The sequence below is a fragment of the Plasmodium berghei genome, assembly GCF_900002375.2.
Source record: "Plasmodium berghei ANKA genome assembly, chromosome: 14".
Taxonomy (NCBI): Eukaryota; Apicomplexa; class Aconoidasida; order Haemosporida; family Plasmodiidae; genus Plasmodium; species Plasmodium berghei.
The window spans coordinates 982004-998476 of NC_036172.2; the positions used below are offsets into that span (position 1 = coordinate 982004).

At 22.4% G+C, this 16473-nt stretch overlaps 4 protein-coding genes across 4 annotated transcripts; 2 read left to right on the plus strand and 2 right to left on the minus strand.

The window, feature by feature from the left end:
- Positions 1-32: 32 nt before the first annotated feature.
- Positions 33-4439, minus strand: PBANKA_1425600 (RNA-binding protein, putative; the record flags this gene model as incomplete). Its single annotated transcript, XM_034567598.1, has 7 exons — positions 33-45; positions 154-237; positions 336-459; positions 655-722; positions 861-3760; positions 4013-4156; positions 4350-4439. 7 exons carry the CDS (start codon positions 4437-4439, stop codon positions 33-35), a joined length of 3423 nt encoding a protein of 1140 aa, XP_034424079.1.
- Positions 4440-5083: 644 nt separating this feature from the next.
- PBANKA_1425700 (conserved Plasmodium protein, unknown function) lies at positions 5084-6628 on the plus strand (the record flags this gene model as incomplete). Its single annotated transcript, XM_034567599.1, has 1 exon — positions 5084-6628. One exon carries the CDS (start codon positions 5084-5086, stop codon positions 6626-6628), a length of 1545 nt encoding a protein of 514 aa, XP_034424080.1.
- Positions 6629-7138: 510 nt separating this feature from the next.
- On the minus strand, positions 7139-10534 carry PBANKA_1425800 (conserved Plasmodium protein, unknown function; the record flags this gene model as incomplete). Its single annotated transcript, XM_034567600.1, has 1 exon — positions 7139-10534. The coding sequence occupies one exon, from the start codon at positions 10532-10534 to the stop codon at positions 7139-7141; it is 3396 nt and encodes a 1131-aa protein (XP_034424081.1).
- A 1886-nt stretch (positions 10535-12420) lies between these two features.
- PBANKA_1425900 (conserved protein, unknown function) lies at positions 12421-16420 on the plus strand (the record flags this gene model as incomplete). Its single annotated transcript, XM_034567601.1, has 2 exons — positions 12421-12495; positions 12584-16420. The coding sequence occupies 2 exons, from the start codon at positions 12421-12423 to the stop codon at positions 16418-16420; spliced, it is 3912 nt and encodes a 1303-aa protein (XP_034424082.1).
- Positions 16421-16473: the final 53 nt, after the last annotated feature.

Below are 16473 nucleotides of genomic sequence, written 5' to 3' on the forward strand. Positions count from 1 at the left end.
TAGGAACAAAAAATAATCCAAAGAATAAACAACTAAGATAAATTCCTATATATTTAAAAAAATAAACAAATTAGTGTTTAGTTTCCATTATTTTAAAATTATCTCTTTTTACTTTGTTACTTTTTGCTTTTTTTGTTCACTATTTATCATTACTTTAATGTCTTTCTAATCTTGTTTTGCAAACCAGTAGACAAATCAATCCTTACGTTTTTTGCAAAATATATTTCGTATGTTACACTGCCAATAAAAATAAAAGGAAATGCATGATCCACGATTTAAGACATATATATTGTTTCATCATTTGTTGTTTTATTATTATTTTTGTTGCCCCTTACTTTTTTTCCTTATACGTAAAAAAATCATCGTTAATGTTGAAATAGTAATTTATAATTCTATTGACGTTATATGGAAAGGGTATCCATTTTTTGTCTTTTAAATATGACCACTGATATTCGATATCTAAAAAAGAAAGAAAAGTATAATTGAATATGGGGCATAATATAATATTATGAGAGTCTGATACTTTATCAACGTATATCTCTCAAAATATACTCACACACTAGACATTGATTAATGATAGAAAATAACACTATTATATATATGTACACTTTGGAATATATTAATATGTATATTTAAATAATTTTCTAAGTATACATTGAGAATTCTGAGTCGGAGAATTAGAATGCAAAAATTCTTCGTCGTCCAGGTTCCAAACAATTTCCCTAAAAAGGAAAAATAATGGAAACAAATTTGAAAAAAAATAATAGGATCATATAAAGATTTCTTGTTTTCAATTGAACTGAATATTAATAATCCCACATAAATGTAAAATATATGTAGTTTGCTCTTTCACGCCTTACTTCTTTTCTTCCTCATGTTCTTCTTTGTTGCAATCGGACTTCTTTAGAAGTAGATATGGGATAATTTCATTGTGGGTATCAATAGATAATTCTTCTTTTTCTTCTTCAGATTGATTTAACTCGAAGAGTGTGCCATCATCGTCGTTTTGATCTTTTTCTTGTATTTTTTTAATATGATTATCAATAGAATTAACGCTATATTTTTCTTCTCCATCAAATATATTATTATCAGTTTTCATGTCTGCAATATGTTCAGCTTGACTCCCAGTTTTTTCACTAGTAACTTGGGGGTGTTTATCTAGTTTTTCATTTTCGTAAAGTTTTATTTCCTCTTGTATTTTTTTATGTTGATTAGTAGTTTCATCTTTTCCCTCTTTAGTTTTCATTTTTTCAGACCCATTACCATCTTTGTATATATCAATTAGAGATAATAACTGATTCTTAATATTCGAATCGTTAACTTCCATTTTATTACTTCTTTTTTTAATGTTATTAATAATATGCTCAATATTATTATAAATGTCATCTCTATTATCAATAAAATTTTTATCGTGAGTTTCTAAAATTTTAGTAGATAAAGAGAATCGTTTGTTATAATAATCTATATTTATTAACATTCCTTTAATCTTTTCATTAATTTTGAAAACATTATTAATATTTTCGATTTTTTTTCTGGAAATTTCTGATATGTGTATAAGCCCAACAATATCATTATATTTTACCATTATACCGTATTTGGATATATGTATAATTTCCACGTCAATCACATCATACATATTTATATTTTTTAATTGTTCATTTTGCTCATATAATAAGTTTGAAAAACTTAATTTATTAATATCAGTACAAAATACTTTTATTTTTTTATTTAATAAATTTGAATCAATAGTTTCATTTTCGTCTACTATAACTTTATATTTAGAGGATATAGCAGATATATGAATAAATGTATATATATCATTATAAGAAACAGTTATACCATTTTTTATTATAGACAAAACTGTTACTTCAAAAGGAATATCTTGTGTTTTATATAATAATATTTTATTAAGGTCGTTAATTTTTTGAATATTTTTTAGTGTTAATTCAATTCTATTAGGATACATTTTATATATTTCAAATATTAATTTATCATTAACTTTAAATACATCACTAATATTAGTAATATTGTATGGCATTTGATCTGAATGGATTTCTCCATAATGTGAATAATTTATATCTACAATTGCCATATTTTTCTCAATTCTAAATATTTTTCCAAATATTAATTTACCAACATATAAACTTTCATCATTATTTAATTCCTCTTTACTATCATAATTCATTATACTATATTTATTTAAAGAAACATTTATATCTATATCATATTCTTCATTGTCAATATAATTATTAAATCCATATTGGTTTGTTATCATATCATTAGGTTTATATATATCATATATTCTTTTATTATATTCGTGTACTATATTTGATAGCATATAACTTTCTAATTTATTACTTTCTTTTCTCCAGTCTAAATTATTACGCATTTGTGTGTTATTCTTCTCATTATTTATTTTCCTATTATTTTGTTTAATGATTCTTTTTTCAGGAGAATCATTTAAAAAATCTTCATTTATGTTGTCTTTTTCATTTCCCATATTATTTGCTGGGCCATTTGATTTAGTAATTGTCGAAGATTTCTCTTGTTCTAAATTCGATTCAGAATTCATAATATTTGGAATGCTTACTATACTTGCATTTTCGCTCCTAACTTTATTTTTAATTTTTTCAACATTTTCCTTTAGATAATTATCAAAATATCCATATTTTTGGAAAAAAAACTCTTCACCATATTCATGAACAAATGTTAAAAAATCATAATTATCTTTTTGTGGTTCTAATTTATTTCTTTTAATGCTCATATTTTTTATATGCTTTTTATATTCTTCATATAACTCATCTATAATGTATTTATCTCTCTTTATTAATTTTTCATTAGTTAAATTTTTATTAAAAGTCATCAAAACTTTGTTTAAGTCTCTATTAAAATCGTTGTATATATTTTCTCCATTTTCATCTTTTATATTGTTTTCATAATTTCCGTTTTCTTCGTCTTTCTCTTTTTCATTATCTACATTATCATCGTTGTCCATTTGTTTAACACCACCACTTTCTTTCACCTGCTCATTCTCGTTTTTTTTTGTATGATGTATTTTCTTATTTGACATATTAATTTTTCTCAAATTTTTATACTTTAAAATAAAGTTACGAATATGTGTAGGTATTTTATCTTTTTTTAAAAGGACATCAATATCTTCATCAATATTATCTTTGTTACTTTTAAAAGGCTCCAAATTCATAATTTTGTCAAGTTCTTCTATTAACTTATTATCATCTTTATAATTATTGTTGTCATAAAAAACTCCAAACAAATCAAATGTACTAGAATTATTTAACATGGAATAATTATTAATTAATTTATCATATAATAAGTCTTTTCTTTTTTTCGCGATTTCTAAATAATTTTTTTTTGAATCATTATTTTCATTATCTAATCCTAATTTTTGATCCATATAAGTATTTTTTAATGTATCTTCAATAACATCATATGCTATATCTAATATTTTATTTTTATTTTTATGATTATTTATTTCACTTAAATTTTCAAAATGTTTAATATCATTTTCTTTCATTTTTATTTCCATCATTTTGTCAATATTATTTGATAAATCTTTATTACATTCATTATCTTCGTTTTCCTCTTTTTCATCAACTTCATTATTATTATTAGTTTTTCTGTTTTCCTTACTTTGTTTTCTACTATTTTTTTGATTTATTTTTTTGTTTAATTTATCTCTCTTCTCTCTTTCAATTGTTTCGGGAATATATGCATTTAAAAGTTGCTTATAAGAGTATTCCTATAAAAAAGTAAAAAAAACATTAACATATATTAGTACTCGAAAAAAAAATTAAGTTATAGTGTATGCAAATCCATGTTCCTACAAATTAGACTGCAGAACCAAAAAGAGAAGCATGCATAGAAGGAGAAATTAGGAGGCATATTACTGCCAAAAGTTTGAATTTTCCAGCACACAGATGTATATGCACAACCGATTCTCATAATTGTTTTATTGTCAATGATATTAAAATCATCGAATTTGTGTTAGTACTTGATCAGCTAATTCTTTTAATGATGGTACAATATCCTTATAAATATGGGGAATGTAAGATTCGACATCTTTATCTTTACTTTTTAATAATTGGTAATTAATTACTTTCTTTCTTTTCTTAAATTGACTAGTCTTGGAGTATATCTAACAAAAAAATAAAGTTAAAATGATCAGATTGGTTAACCTAAATATATGCATAAATATGATGTCCCCTCATCAGGATGCACATGTTTATATAATGTCATAGATACACATGCAACATATGTCATTCTTTTAAATATCATTGTTACACAATAATTATTCTATTATGTTTTGTTCGAAAAGTTTTTATACTTACATAGTTGTTTAGCAATAATTTGGGCTTCAAAAAAGATGATACAATGACTACAAAAAATGATAGAAACAAGCATTGCTTTGTGAAAATCATTATTTCATTTTAAAAAAAAAATAAGTATATAAAATTCTAAAAATTCAATATTATATAATATTAAAAGAAAAAAAAGAAATATAAAAAAGCGAAAGGAAATGGAGAAATAAATTGTTTGAAATTTTCCCCATTTTTTAAAAAACATGATTTGTGAACTTGTAAATAAATAACTAAATTATACAATTGTTGAAGTACAACAAATCGTAAGCCTATTGGGCTACATTGCTTTTATTATTCTTCAATAAAAAAAGTTTAAAATCAATGTGTAAAATAATTTTATCGTATTTTATCTGTTCGACTGAAAAATAAAGAAAATTATATAAGAGGAGCGCCTTGTTTTGCTTATTTGTTCCGCTTATTTGATGAATTTTATTTTTTTTATTATTAAAATTTTTTATTTTCCATAATTTATGCTTATTATTCCCCATTTTAATTGCATTTGAAGAAAAATAAGTAATAAAATGTAAGATAAAAATGACTCGCTTTACTTTTAATTTCTTCCCCTCTGCATTGCCGATTTAAGAAAAATATATAACTGGTTTGATTAAAAAAAAGGAAGAAATAAATTTGTATATATATGTTGTATTATCATGAGAAGGGGAAAAATAGCACGTACAAAATTAGAAACACACTAAATAGCAACGATGAGTAAAAACTTTTACAAAGTTAGATGCGACTCTTATTTAAAATTGTATCATAGAAACATAGTAACAACTAATAAGAAGACTAAGATATATTATAAAAATACAAAGTTAGATTTATATGTACCTTTTAATAAAAACATAAATATGAATCATGAAAGATTGGACAGTAATTTTTATAGTTATGACATAAACTCAAGTATATACAGGATTTTAAAATATGTTCATATATTAAAAAAAAAAAGCAAAACCCATAACAATAACAATACAAAAACCGATAAAAAAGAACTTTCTATAGATAAACAAATTGAACAAATATTTATATGTTATATATCGTTATATAAAAATATAGAAAAGAATATGTTTTTAAAGCTTACACTTGAAGTTTTAAAATGCCCAAAATTAAATAAAAAAATAATGAATGATAATGAATTTTATCAAGATGTTGTTTTTGAAATACTTAATTATGATAAAAAAGAAGGAATAGACAATAAAACACATTTTTATGAATTTGTAATAAAAATATTGTCAATTTTTATAAAAAATAATGATTTTTTTGAAAAAAATTTTCAAAAAATATTTTTTTTGCAAATATTAGAAAATATAAACAGAGAAGAAAATATAAATAATTATATGAACAATTTCACCTTCTTACTTTCATGCATTACACATTATAATCGAAATTTAAAAAATCAATTAGCAGAAATATGTGAAAATAACTCCACGGTATTATTAAAAAACGCTCCTACTAATGATAAAAATATATTAATAATAAAAGAAAAAAAACAAATTATACAAAATTCAATTACAATCATTTTAAACATTTTTAATAAAATTAAAATATATAACTATTTTAACGACACTGATATTTGTAATATATTTGACTTTTTAAATGAATTTAAACGACATCATACGATCAAAAATGTTTTGTGTAAAGACGTACATAAGTATTTTACTGTCTCAAGTGAAATTAAAAATTTGTGTTTGTTTTTGTACTTTCTCTCATCTTGCAAATACTTTCTTCACTATAAAAATATAAATAAAGAAGCATACAAATATATATATAATATTATAGTTTATCGAAAAAATGAATTAAATGACCTTAATAATATGAATCTTTTTTTATTAGCCATACTCAAGCATAATACACAAATTAAACAAGAAGTTAATATGAATATACAACAAAATACAAAGAAGTTGCATAATGTAGTAGGCAATAATAAAATATTAGGCAAATTCGAAAAGAGAAAAAAACAAAATCAAAATATTAAACGTATTAAAAACATTAGAAATACTAAGCTTAGCAATAAGATTCATTTGTGTTTAAAATTAAAAAAAAATATCATACAAAAACGAAAAATGCGAAACCAAAAAAATTTGTATTTCTTTATAAAGCACACATTTTCGAGTTTTTTAAAAACAAATAAATTAAGTAACAAGTATAAGAAAACATTTTATCAATATTTTTTGCTATATCACATAAAGAAATCGCACACTAGGAAAAAAAATTACAAATCTCCTTGTGATATAATAAGGAATTTAAACTAACTGGAAAATTGCCATTTATTATATTATATAAATAAATTTTTTCCCCCCAAAAAATGATGTAAATATATTTACATAGAAAAATATTCAAAATTTTATTGATATTATTATGTCTTATGCTACACTTTAAAAAAAAATGCACAATGACCAAATGTTAGTAAGCAATTATGATACATTTTGCTTAGAAAATATATACATATTCAAGAAAAATTGACAACGTAACAAAATTATAAATTATTTAAATTAATGAATTATATAAAACAAATCACATATAATAAACTAAATGAAATGAATTATAGAATAAAATCATATCAGTCTATATCCATACATGTAATATAAATTGTTGTATCACAAAAGCGAAAAGTCATCATTACTTAAAGGTATAAACACTATGGATAAGATAAAAAAACATTTTAGAATTATTGCAAACACAAAATAATCAATTGAACTACGCATTGTATAATATTTACGTGTAGCTCACCCTTTTTGAAAATAAAGAGCTTAAAAAAAATTCTACATTATGCACTTTGTATTCACATAATTTCTAATAAATGAAATGTAATTTTTTTCGTCAAAAATTTGATTTGAATCTTTCTCAATATGTGTTATATAATATTTCGGTTTTAATTTGAAACGAGTAATCATTTTATCGTATAGATAATTAAAGGATACGGTAAAATGGACAGATATTGTTTCTTTATTTTTATTAGTATATTTTAATTTATAGTAATTGCTTTTTTTTAATTTATCATGTATTATGAAATATATATTATAATAAAGTATATAATTTTTTAATAAATGATCCAATACAAATAAGTAATTGTATTTATAAATATCATGAGAAAAATTAATTTTTTTAACATATAATAAATAAAGCTCATTGTTGATATTATACATGTTTTCCAACAAATCTAATTGAATATTCATTTCGTATTTTTTATATTCTTTTAAAAAAGGTGTAAACGTTTTATTATTATAATCTATGTATTCAAAAACTGTATTTAATTGCCTATTGATATCAAAAATATGTATGTTAGACAATTTTATAAAAAATATTTCGGTTAATATATTGTGGTTAAAATAATATGGAGTTAATATATTTTGTTTCTCCTTATTCATTACGTTAACTAATTTAAATGTGGTAATTTTTTTATTTTCACATATATAAAGATCGTTATAAATACTATTTATATTATTAATATCAAATACCTTAGTTATATTTTCAAATGTAGACAATGCTTCGTTTTTAATATCCATAACATTATAATAATTTATGTCATTTTCATTTAATTTATTGTTGCAAATATTTAACACATTGTCATAACTGATATTGTCAAAACATGGCTTATTATAATTTCTTAATGCACTTATTAGTTCATTCCCTTTCCCATTATGTGTGAAAGCTTCGGATTCCGTATAGAAATTATCGCATTTATAATTATTCGTATTCGAATTATTATTATAATTATATTTCTCGGATTCATTATTTTTAAAATATTCTGAGTTTATGTTATCTCGTTGACCTTTTTGTTTGTATATTAAATCAAATAAATTTTTCATAGAATTAAATATTATAAAATAAGAAAAAAATATATATTCATAAATAATATTTTTTACATAAAAAAAACAAATGCCATTACTTCGTATACTAATTTTTATTATGTTGTCAATTTTGTTACATGTATTAAAATATTCTTTCATATGATTTGGAAAAATAGAACGTAGACTATTGACTTCTTTAATTTCGTTCATGCATAAAATTTTCCAATCGATTTTTTCTTCTTTAAGTCTATTTTCAGAATATTCTATATTTCCATAATTTTTATCACAATAATATGAGTATTGTTCTAATTTTGTTTTATTAGGTATACCATTTATTGGAAATATGTAATTTTTTTCATATTGATAAGTTTCATTAGTGTAATTATTTTTTCCATTGTTTAAAATATTGTTTTTTTCATTTATATTATATTTGCTTATACATATAGCATATAACAAACTTAAATAGTGAGTTTTTTTATTCATAAGTTCACCATTTTCTGAGTTAATATAACAACTTTTGGGGATTAAAAATGTAATAGTGTCATTTTCTATTTTTATATTAGAGTTTTTAGAATCCAAAATCTTTCTTTCAAAACAGTTAGACAATTTAATGTAAATATCGTTTAGGTGGTTGAGATATGACGATTCCAAGGTATTATCATAGTTTCTATTTTTTTCATTAAGTTCATATTTAAAATTTTTTCTCTTGCTTTGTTCTAGTGTAACATTGTCTACTATTTTTGTATTACTCTTAATTTTTTCTTCCACAAATAAATGATAATAAAAAACGTAAGAAATATATAATGGATATAAAAAAGTAATATCAAAATCATCATAAATATTAAATAATTGCGAAATATAAACATATTCATAGTTTAAATGGTAATCTTTATTATAATTATAATTTACATTATTCTTAACATTTTCATCAGTGCATTCATTTGGTATAACCATATTTTCACTAACATGTCTATGATATGGAACCATAATATAATAATGCACAGAAAAACAAAGCCCATTACCATTTAAAATTATATAATTATTTTCATCAAATTTATTATTGTGTATATCATTTATTTTGATTTCTTGTGTTAAAAAGTTTATATATATAAAATCATTAATTTTTACAAAGTTGTTTTGACAATTGTATATATATTTATTATTTTTTTTTTTTAAGACAATATCCTTCAACATATCTTGCAATGCGCCACTAGAATAAAAACGCCATTTAATATATATAAATTTTTCAAAAGTGAAATAAATTTTAAGATTTTTAGAGTACATGCCATCTTCAATAAATTTATGGTTAATATATGGGTGTATACTAAACATGTTATATATATGTATAAATATTTTTATTTTTTCTTTTAAAAAGAATGGAAGTTTATGCATGTAGAATTGGATACGTTGCATTTGTTTTTGACAATAACTATCATTTTTACTCTTAATTTCGTTATCATTGTTATTATTAGTATTCGAATTATTATTTTTTAGTTTTATTTTTTCTTTATAGATATATTCATAAATATCTTCCTTACCGATGTCAAAAGATATTTCTTTTTCGATTCCCTTTTCAATTTCATTTTTTTTTTGAAATAAATTTGAATTAATCTCATTATATATATAATACTTGTTTTCATATATGCAAATATTATTGTGTGCATAAAATTTTATTATGCTTATATCATTGAATAGACACTCTGCTCTGTTATCATGATAAATATGAAAAATTCTTACTTCATTTTTATCATAATTATTATTTAAGTTATTATCAATAATTTTTTTTAAGCAATAAAACTCATTTTTAGTTCCATTTCTTATATCATTTGGATCTTCTTTTTTATTATTTACACATAAATTGTTAATAAATTCTTTATTGTACACATTTTTATAGGAGCTGGAAAGAATCTCCTTATTATCAAGGATTTCACCATTTACCCCAGCAATACCTTTACTATAGGTATAATTTTGGGTACATATTATGGTATTGTTTAGTGCTTTACATTCTGAATTATCAATATTATTATTACCATTATTATTGGTATCATTATTATTATAGTTTAACATACGATTTTCATATTGGAAATTTGCAATGTAGCCTTTTTCCTTCGTACTTTTTTTATTTGAGGAATTTTGGATTTTAGTTTTTTCATTTTTTTTATATAAACCTAAGAAATCCAATGCATTTCTTTTACTGTCATCATCAAATGCGTCTTTTGCATCATTAGAAAATCCATTCGGATCAATACATTTTTTCTCTTTCTTTTTAATGTCTACACATGAATTTCCAAAGGGCAAATCATTAAGAGAGCTTTCAGTTACAGAGCATGAAGTATTTTCAATATGAAAGAAATTATATTTGTTCATTTTTAGGCATTTTAAAATAATTTTAAGACGCTCTTAATCGTCTAAGAGTTTTAAATATATTTTTAGGCATTTCTTATATCCGTTTTAATTATTTTTACTTCTAATGTTTTCATATTTTTTTATTTGGTATTTTATTATAATACTACAATTTATTTGTTTTGTCTATTAATTTTTTGCATATTATTTGTGTGTGCATACTCAATTACCTACGCAAATACATATATATAATATTTAAAAATTTAATAAAATATCGAAATAATAACATAAGAAATATCTATATCATTCACTGTTATTTTTTTCAATAACATTCTCCAAATTCATATAAACAGAAGTATTATTCATTCCATTGTTTTATTGTTTTTTAATTTGATATTTACAAATTCCATATTGTTAAAAAGAAAGAGAAAAATATATAGTTTACCTTATTTAAAGTTATACATAAATGCAGACAAATACAGAAAAAACTAATATTATTCCAAACCGTATTTTTAGTTTTTATATGACGCATCGCATTCAAAAAAATGGTTTATAAAATTCGAAATATTCATCCAAAAATTAATATGTTATCAATGTTTTAAAAAAACTCAAATCACAAAATTTATAATTGTTTTAATTATATTTTTATGTAAATGTGAGTAAGAAGTTGTCATACATTATGTAACGTTTTATCTTCACATAGGAAGACACGCATTAAAATGAATAAATGTATTTTTTTGTTTGCGTTGCATTTTATTTGTGCACGCAGATGCATTATCATGCATATTCACATTTACATATTTATTGAAATTTTAAAATAATTACTTTATAAATATAAAGATATTATAACATTTATTTCAAATGAATCAAAATTAATATGCATATCATATAAACACTCACTTATGGATTTACAAAGGTGTATTTTTTTTTATACTAGCTATAGATGCATTAGTTTAGATTAACGTTTTTTTTTCTGTTTATTATTATTATTATTACTATTATTTTTGACTATTATTATTTTTTTTTTAATTTTTAATATTTATATATGTAAACAATGTTACATTTAATAATTTCTTTTAAATGTTTTATCTTTATTTATTATCCCTCTTTGGCGAATGCTATATATTATTAGTTTTTTGGTTTTATATTTTTAATCATAACATGTTTATTATGCATACATAAATTTTACTATAATATGTTATGCTTTAAAAACAACCGATAATTTATGTATATTTCAGTATCGTATTAATAGCATAATTTGTCATATTTATTTCTTCGTCTATTAATGTATTGTGGTTGCAATTAAATTGTTTTTTTCAATTATAAATTTATCTATAAAACATGGTTTTCAGTATTATATACAATATAATTATAAAGATTACATATTATCCTTTAAATAAAAAGATAAAATAAATGTGGAAAAAATGTGAAAGAATCCACATCGTAATATTTATATTTGTTAAACATTAGAAGTGTATACACATATATATATATATATATATACACTCATTTTAATAATACATATATTTTTTTGATAATAATAAATTTTGATTAATATTTTTACCTTCAACATTTTAGTTTAGTAGCATTTCATTTGATATATTATTTAATAATTTTTTATTTGCAGCTTTAATTGCCACTATATATAAGCATAGGCAAGTGTATGCATTATATTAATACTCATTGTTTTATTTGTATTTTCTATAATAGTTTTTGTACAAGTTATAAAATTGTGTATTTTTTTAGTGGATACATATCATACGATATATAAAGTATAATATTTAATAGACTTTGTAAACAAAAAGCATATTATATATTTATACACACCTAATTTGCAATACCTTTTTAAAATTAATGAAATAATCTTATTTAAAGATATGAAATTTGTAATTAACTTATAAAGAAAAAAAATGTATAATTTTATATTGCTATTTTTATTATTTGTGAAATATGGATATGTAGTATGTTCAGATTCTAGTGATAATGTAAGTAAAAACACCCCCAAAGAAAATCAAGACAATATTATGCATTATATGGGCGAACATATATATATACATATTTTTCCCTCTTCAGATAAGTTTTGAAAACGACATTGACGAAAAATGGATGCTGCATCCCCTCGAAACAAATCCTTTTATTGATTTGCAACATCCTAACTTCAAGGGAGATTTTGTAAGATCTATTAATGAATATTATGTATTTGAAACAAAAGAATATAATGAGTATAAAAAAGAAAGATATAATAACATAAAGAATAATATTCCTTTTGAAAAAAAGCAATTTCATTGTGCATTCAATCTATTATTACATGGAAGGCCAAATTCAAGAAATGCAGATGATTATAGAATATGGAGTCCTCAAGTAGCTTTAATAAAGTATGATGTAATGTTAAAAAAAAAATATCATAAATATTTCTTATTTGCGCCATATGTAGTAATAACAAATTTTGTTGGTAATGAAGGAATACACGCTCATGCTAATTATGCATTTCTTATAACAAACCGTTTAGCTATGACATTCAAGAATTTATTAAAAGATGATACATGCCATACATATGATGTATTTGTACATGCACATTGTGTGGGAGGTAATATTAGTAGAATTGTTTTCACGTTAGATAGAGATGTATGGAAGACAGTAAATCTCTCATTAATAAATATTTCAAATGAAAGAACAATATTAGCAATACTGAATGACAATTTCAAACGAACTTTAACCGACGTAAATATAATAGCTGATAAAAGTACCATAAAATATCGAAAAGATCCATATTTTAAAAATCATCATCATTGTCTCTACAAATCATTTAAATTTGTTCCCCCCAAAAAAAAATTAACAGATTATTTTGAAGAAATGTTTAGCGATCATAAGGTTGAATATGATAGTTTAGAAAATGTGAGCAAGCAATTGAATAAAAAAAAAAATTCTAAATTCAAAAAATCAAAATATGCTGATAATAAACGTATGAGAGACTCCTTCAAAATGGATGAAAATCTGACTTCGAATATCAAATCAGACTATAGTGAGGGTGAGGATGAAGATGAAGGTACATCAGAATCCACGACCGTATTGGATTCTAATAATAATACTTATGACAATTTTCAATATTCCTATCAAACTTTAGATAGTGATGACAGCGAAGATGATGAAATAATATCTCTAAAATTCGTAAAAAGGTTCCATTACTATATGTTAAATAAAAAAATTAATTTATTAGGTTATACTTCAACAGGATCACCATTATCTGGTTTATATGCAAATATGGAGGATGTTACAATAGGCTATCAAAATGTATCAAAATATAGACATATTATTAAATATATCCCTAAATTTTTCACATCTAAATTAGCTAAATTACGAGATTTTAAAGAATTGATATATTTAATAAACCCAGAATTATTTTGCTTATTAGCTGTAAATGAAAAATTAAATTATAATTATAAAAAAAATGTAGGTTCATTGATGGGATTTTTTAAGAATGTTAATTTTTATTCTGATTTAGACAATGACGAAGTAGTAAGCTTATATTCTTCTTTGGGTATTCACTCATCGATGCATATGAGATCATTAAGTTATTATATTTTAAACATTAGAAATGAATACTATTTACGAATATATAATATTCCTGTTTATTTATCCGACATTAATGTATCAAATAATTATCCATTTTTTAACTATATAAAAAATAATTCCATATGTAAACATGTACCATCACATAATTTAGGCCAATTTATCTCTTTTATTAATGAAATAATTAATTTTGATCAAAAACCGAAACCATACATTCCAAATAGATATGTATATAAAAACCCTAAATTAAGTCATTTTGTTATCCCAATGACTGTAAGTAATAATATTTATACACCACATTCAATATTAGGTAGTGGTAGAACTAATCTATTACTATATACATATGATATGTATAGGCATATATCTCATAAACTAGTTAGTGATGATACTGTATTTACAAACAATACCGAATATTCATATGAAAGAGACCCATTTATTTATTATAACTGGTTAACATATATTGGTGATCAAAATAATATGAAAATTCGTGGTTTTATGAAAAAAATTTATTTGTATTCAGATAATTTAAATATGAACACAGTAGATAGCTTAATTAATTCATTTGTTAATATTCACTACACCAAATTTTTTATATTTGATAAAAACAATCCAGTTGATGCTTATAGACATTTATATAGAACGCTGAATAATTTCTCTATACCTATCGGAAGAATCTCATTTAATGTTGGAAATAAAAAAAAAATAACCTTCCCATCATTAAGTACACCAGAAATAAGTCGTGATGAAGCTATTATATATGAATATATTAACAGATATACGAACTTTATTCAGAATTATGTTATAACGAATTCTGTTCATTCTATAAAATATGAAAACTACATTTCAACTCATAAATCCTTTAAAGAGTATCATCAAAAAGCTTTTGACCGTTTGAAAAGACAACTAAGAATTGTGGAAAGTTTTGTTAATACATATAAAACATTCAATGATATGAAACAAGCATTAAGGGATTCCTTTAATATGTATAAAAATGTCTATGATGAAAAAGGCAGTCCGTTAACGGAGGAAATCATTTATGAAAGAAACGAACCGCCTAATTATATGGGAGGGACTAGTCATGATGATGCACCGATAAATACGGATAATTATATTAACAAAGAATTGGGCGATCTGAAATCATTTGTTGAATCATATCACTCTGATCCTGATAGCGTTGGTGGAAATTTTTTAAATGAAAATTCTAAACAAGATGACTCATCTTCATTTGACAACTATTATGGAACTTATTTATTAGCTAAAAGCGATATAAAATTAAAATATGTCTATGAATATATGTTAAAATATGATAAAAAATATAAAAATGCAAGATATATAGAATTTATAATGAAAAATGAAATGCATGGAGATATACATGACCAATTAAATAATATAGAAAACAGTTTATCATGTTTATTTAGCTTAAATGATAAAATTAAAATTTCTTATATAATCGACTATTGTAATTATGATAAAAAATCATTTTTCCTTTTTAACAAATCGTATAAATCTAAAAATATTTTTTCAGTACCATCACAAGATGCATGTACAACTCCAAAATATAGTTATCTCAAATTATGCCAAAATGCATCTCTCCTTAGGAAATTTTTTACGAACAAAATTGATACTGAAATTGGTCATATACATAAAAAGGAAATAAAAAGAATATCAACAATGAAAAGAAGTCTTGAGAGTAATATTGATATTATGAATATTTTTTCCATATCAAATGACTCATTAGTTTCGATAATTCATGATAAAAATGAAGACATAACTACGTTTGATGTGAATGCGTGCTTTATTGCATCAGCCAAACCCACACTTGGAAATATATTTAACGTGAATAGTCGAATGGATCCAGAAACTATGCGCACTAATATCAATAACTCAATATTTTGTACTCCCGTAACTGTTCCGGTTATATTAAACAGACCAATAATGAAAAGTATAAATGATATATACATAAGAGCAATTATTGATATTATAAAAAATATCGAATTTAGAGAGCTTATGTCGATACCTGAAAAATCATATCCTTATCATTCCTTTATATATTTTTTTGATAAATTTGCTTATGTTTATAAAAAAAAAAAATGGTATAAAAATATAAATGAAGTAAATATGTTTATCCCACCCCAAACAATTAAATGGAATATGTTTTATTATTTATTAAGACATGATATATCTACAGTATACAATAATGAAGAATTTTTATATGATTTCTTTTACGGAAAAAAATCTACTTCTGTCAAACCACTAGTTAAAAATATATTGAAACAATTCATGAGTCATATTACCCTCTTCTTCTATCTTTATAAAGTGGATGAATCTACTGGTAATTGATATACTTTTTAAAAAAAAAATTTCAATACGATTCAAGAAATAGCAAAAAGTAT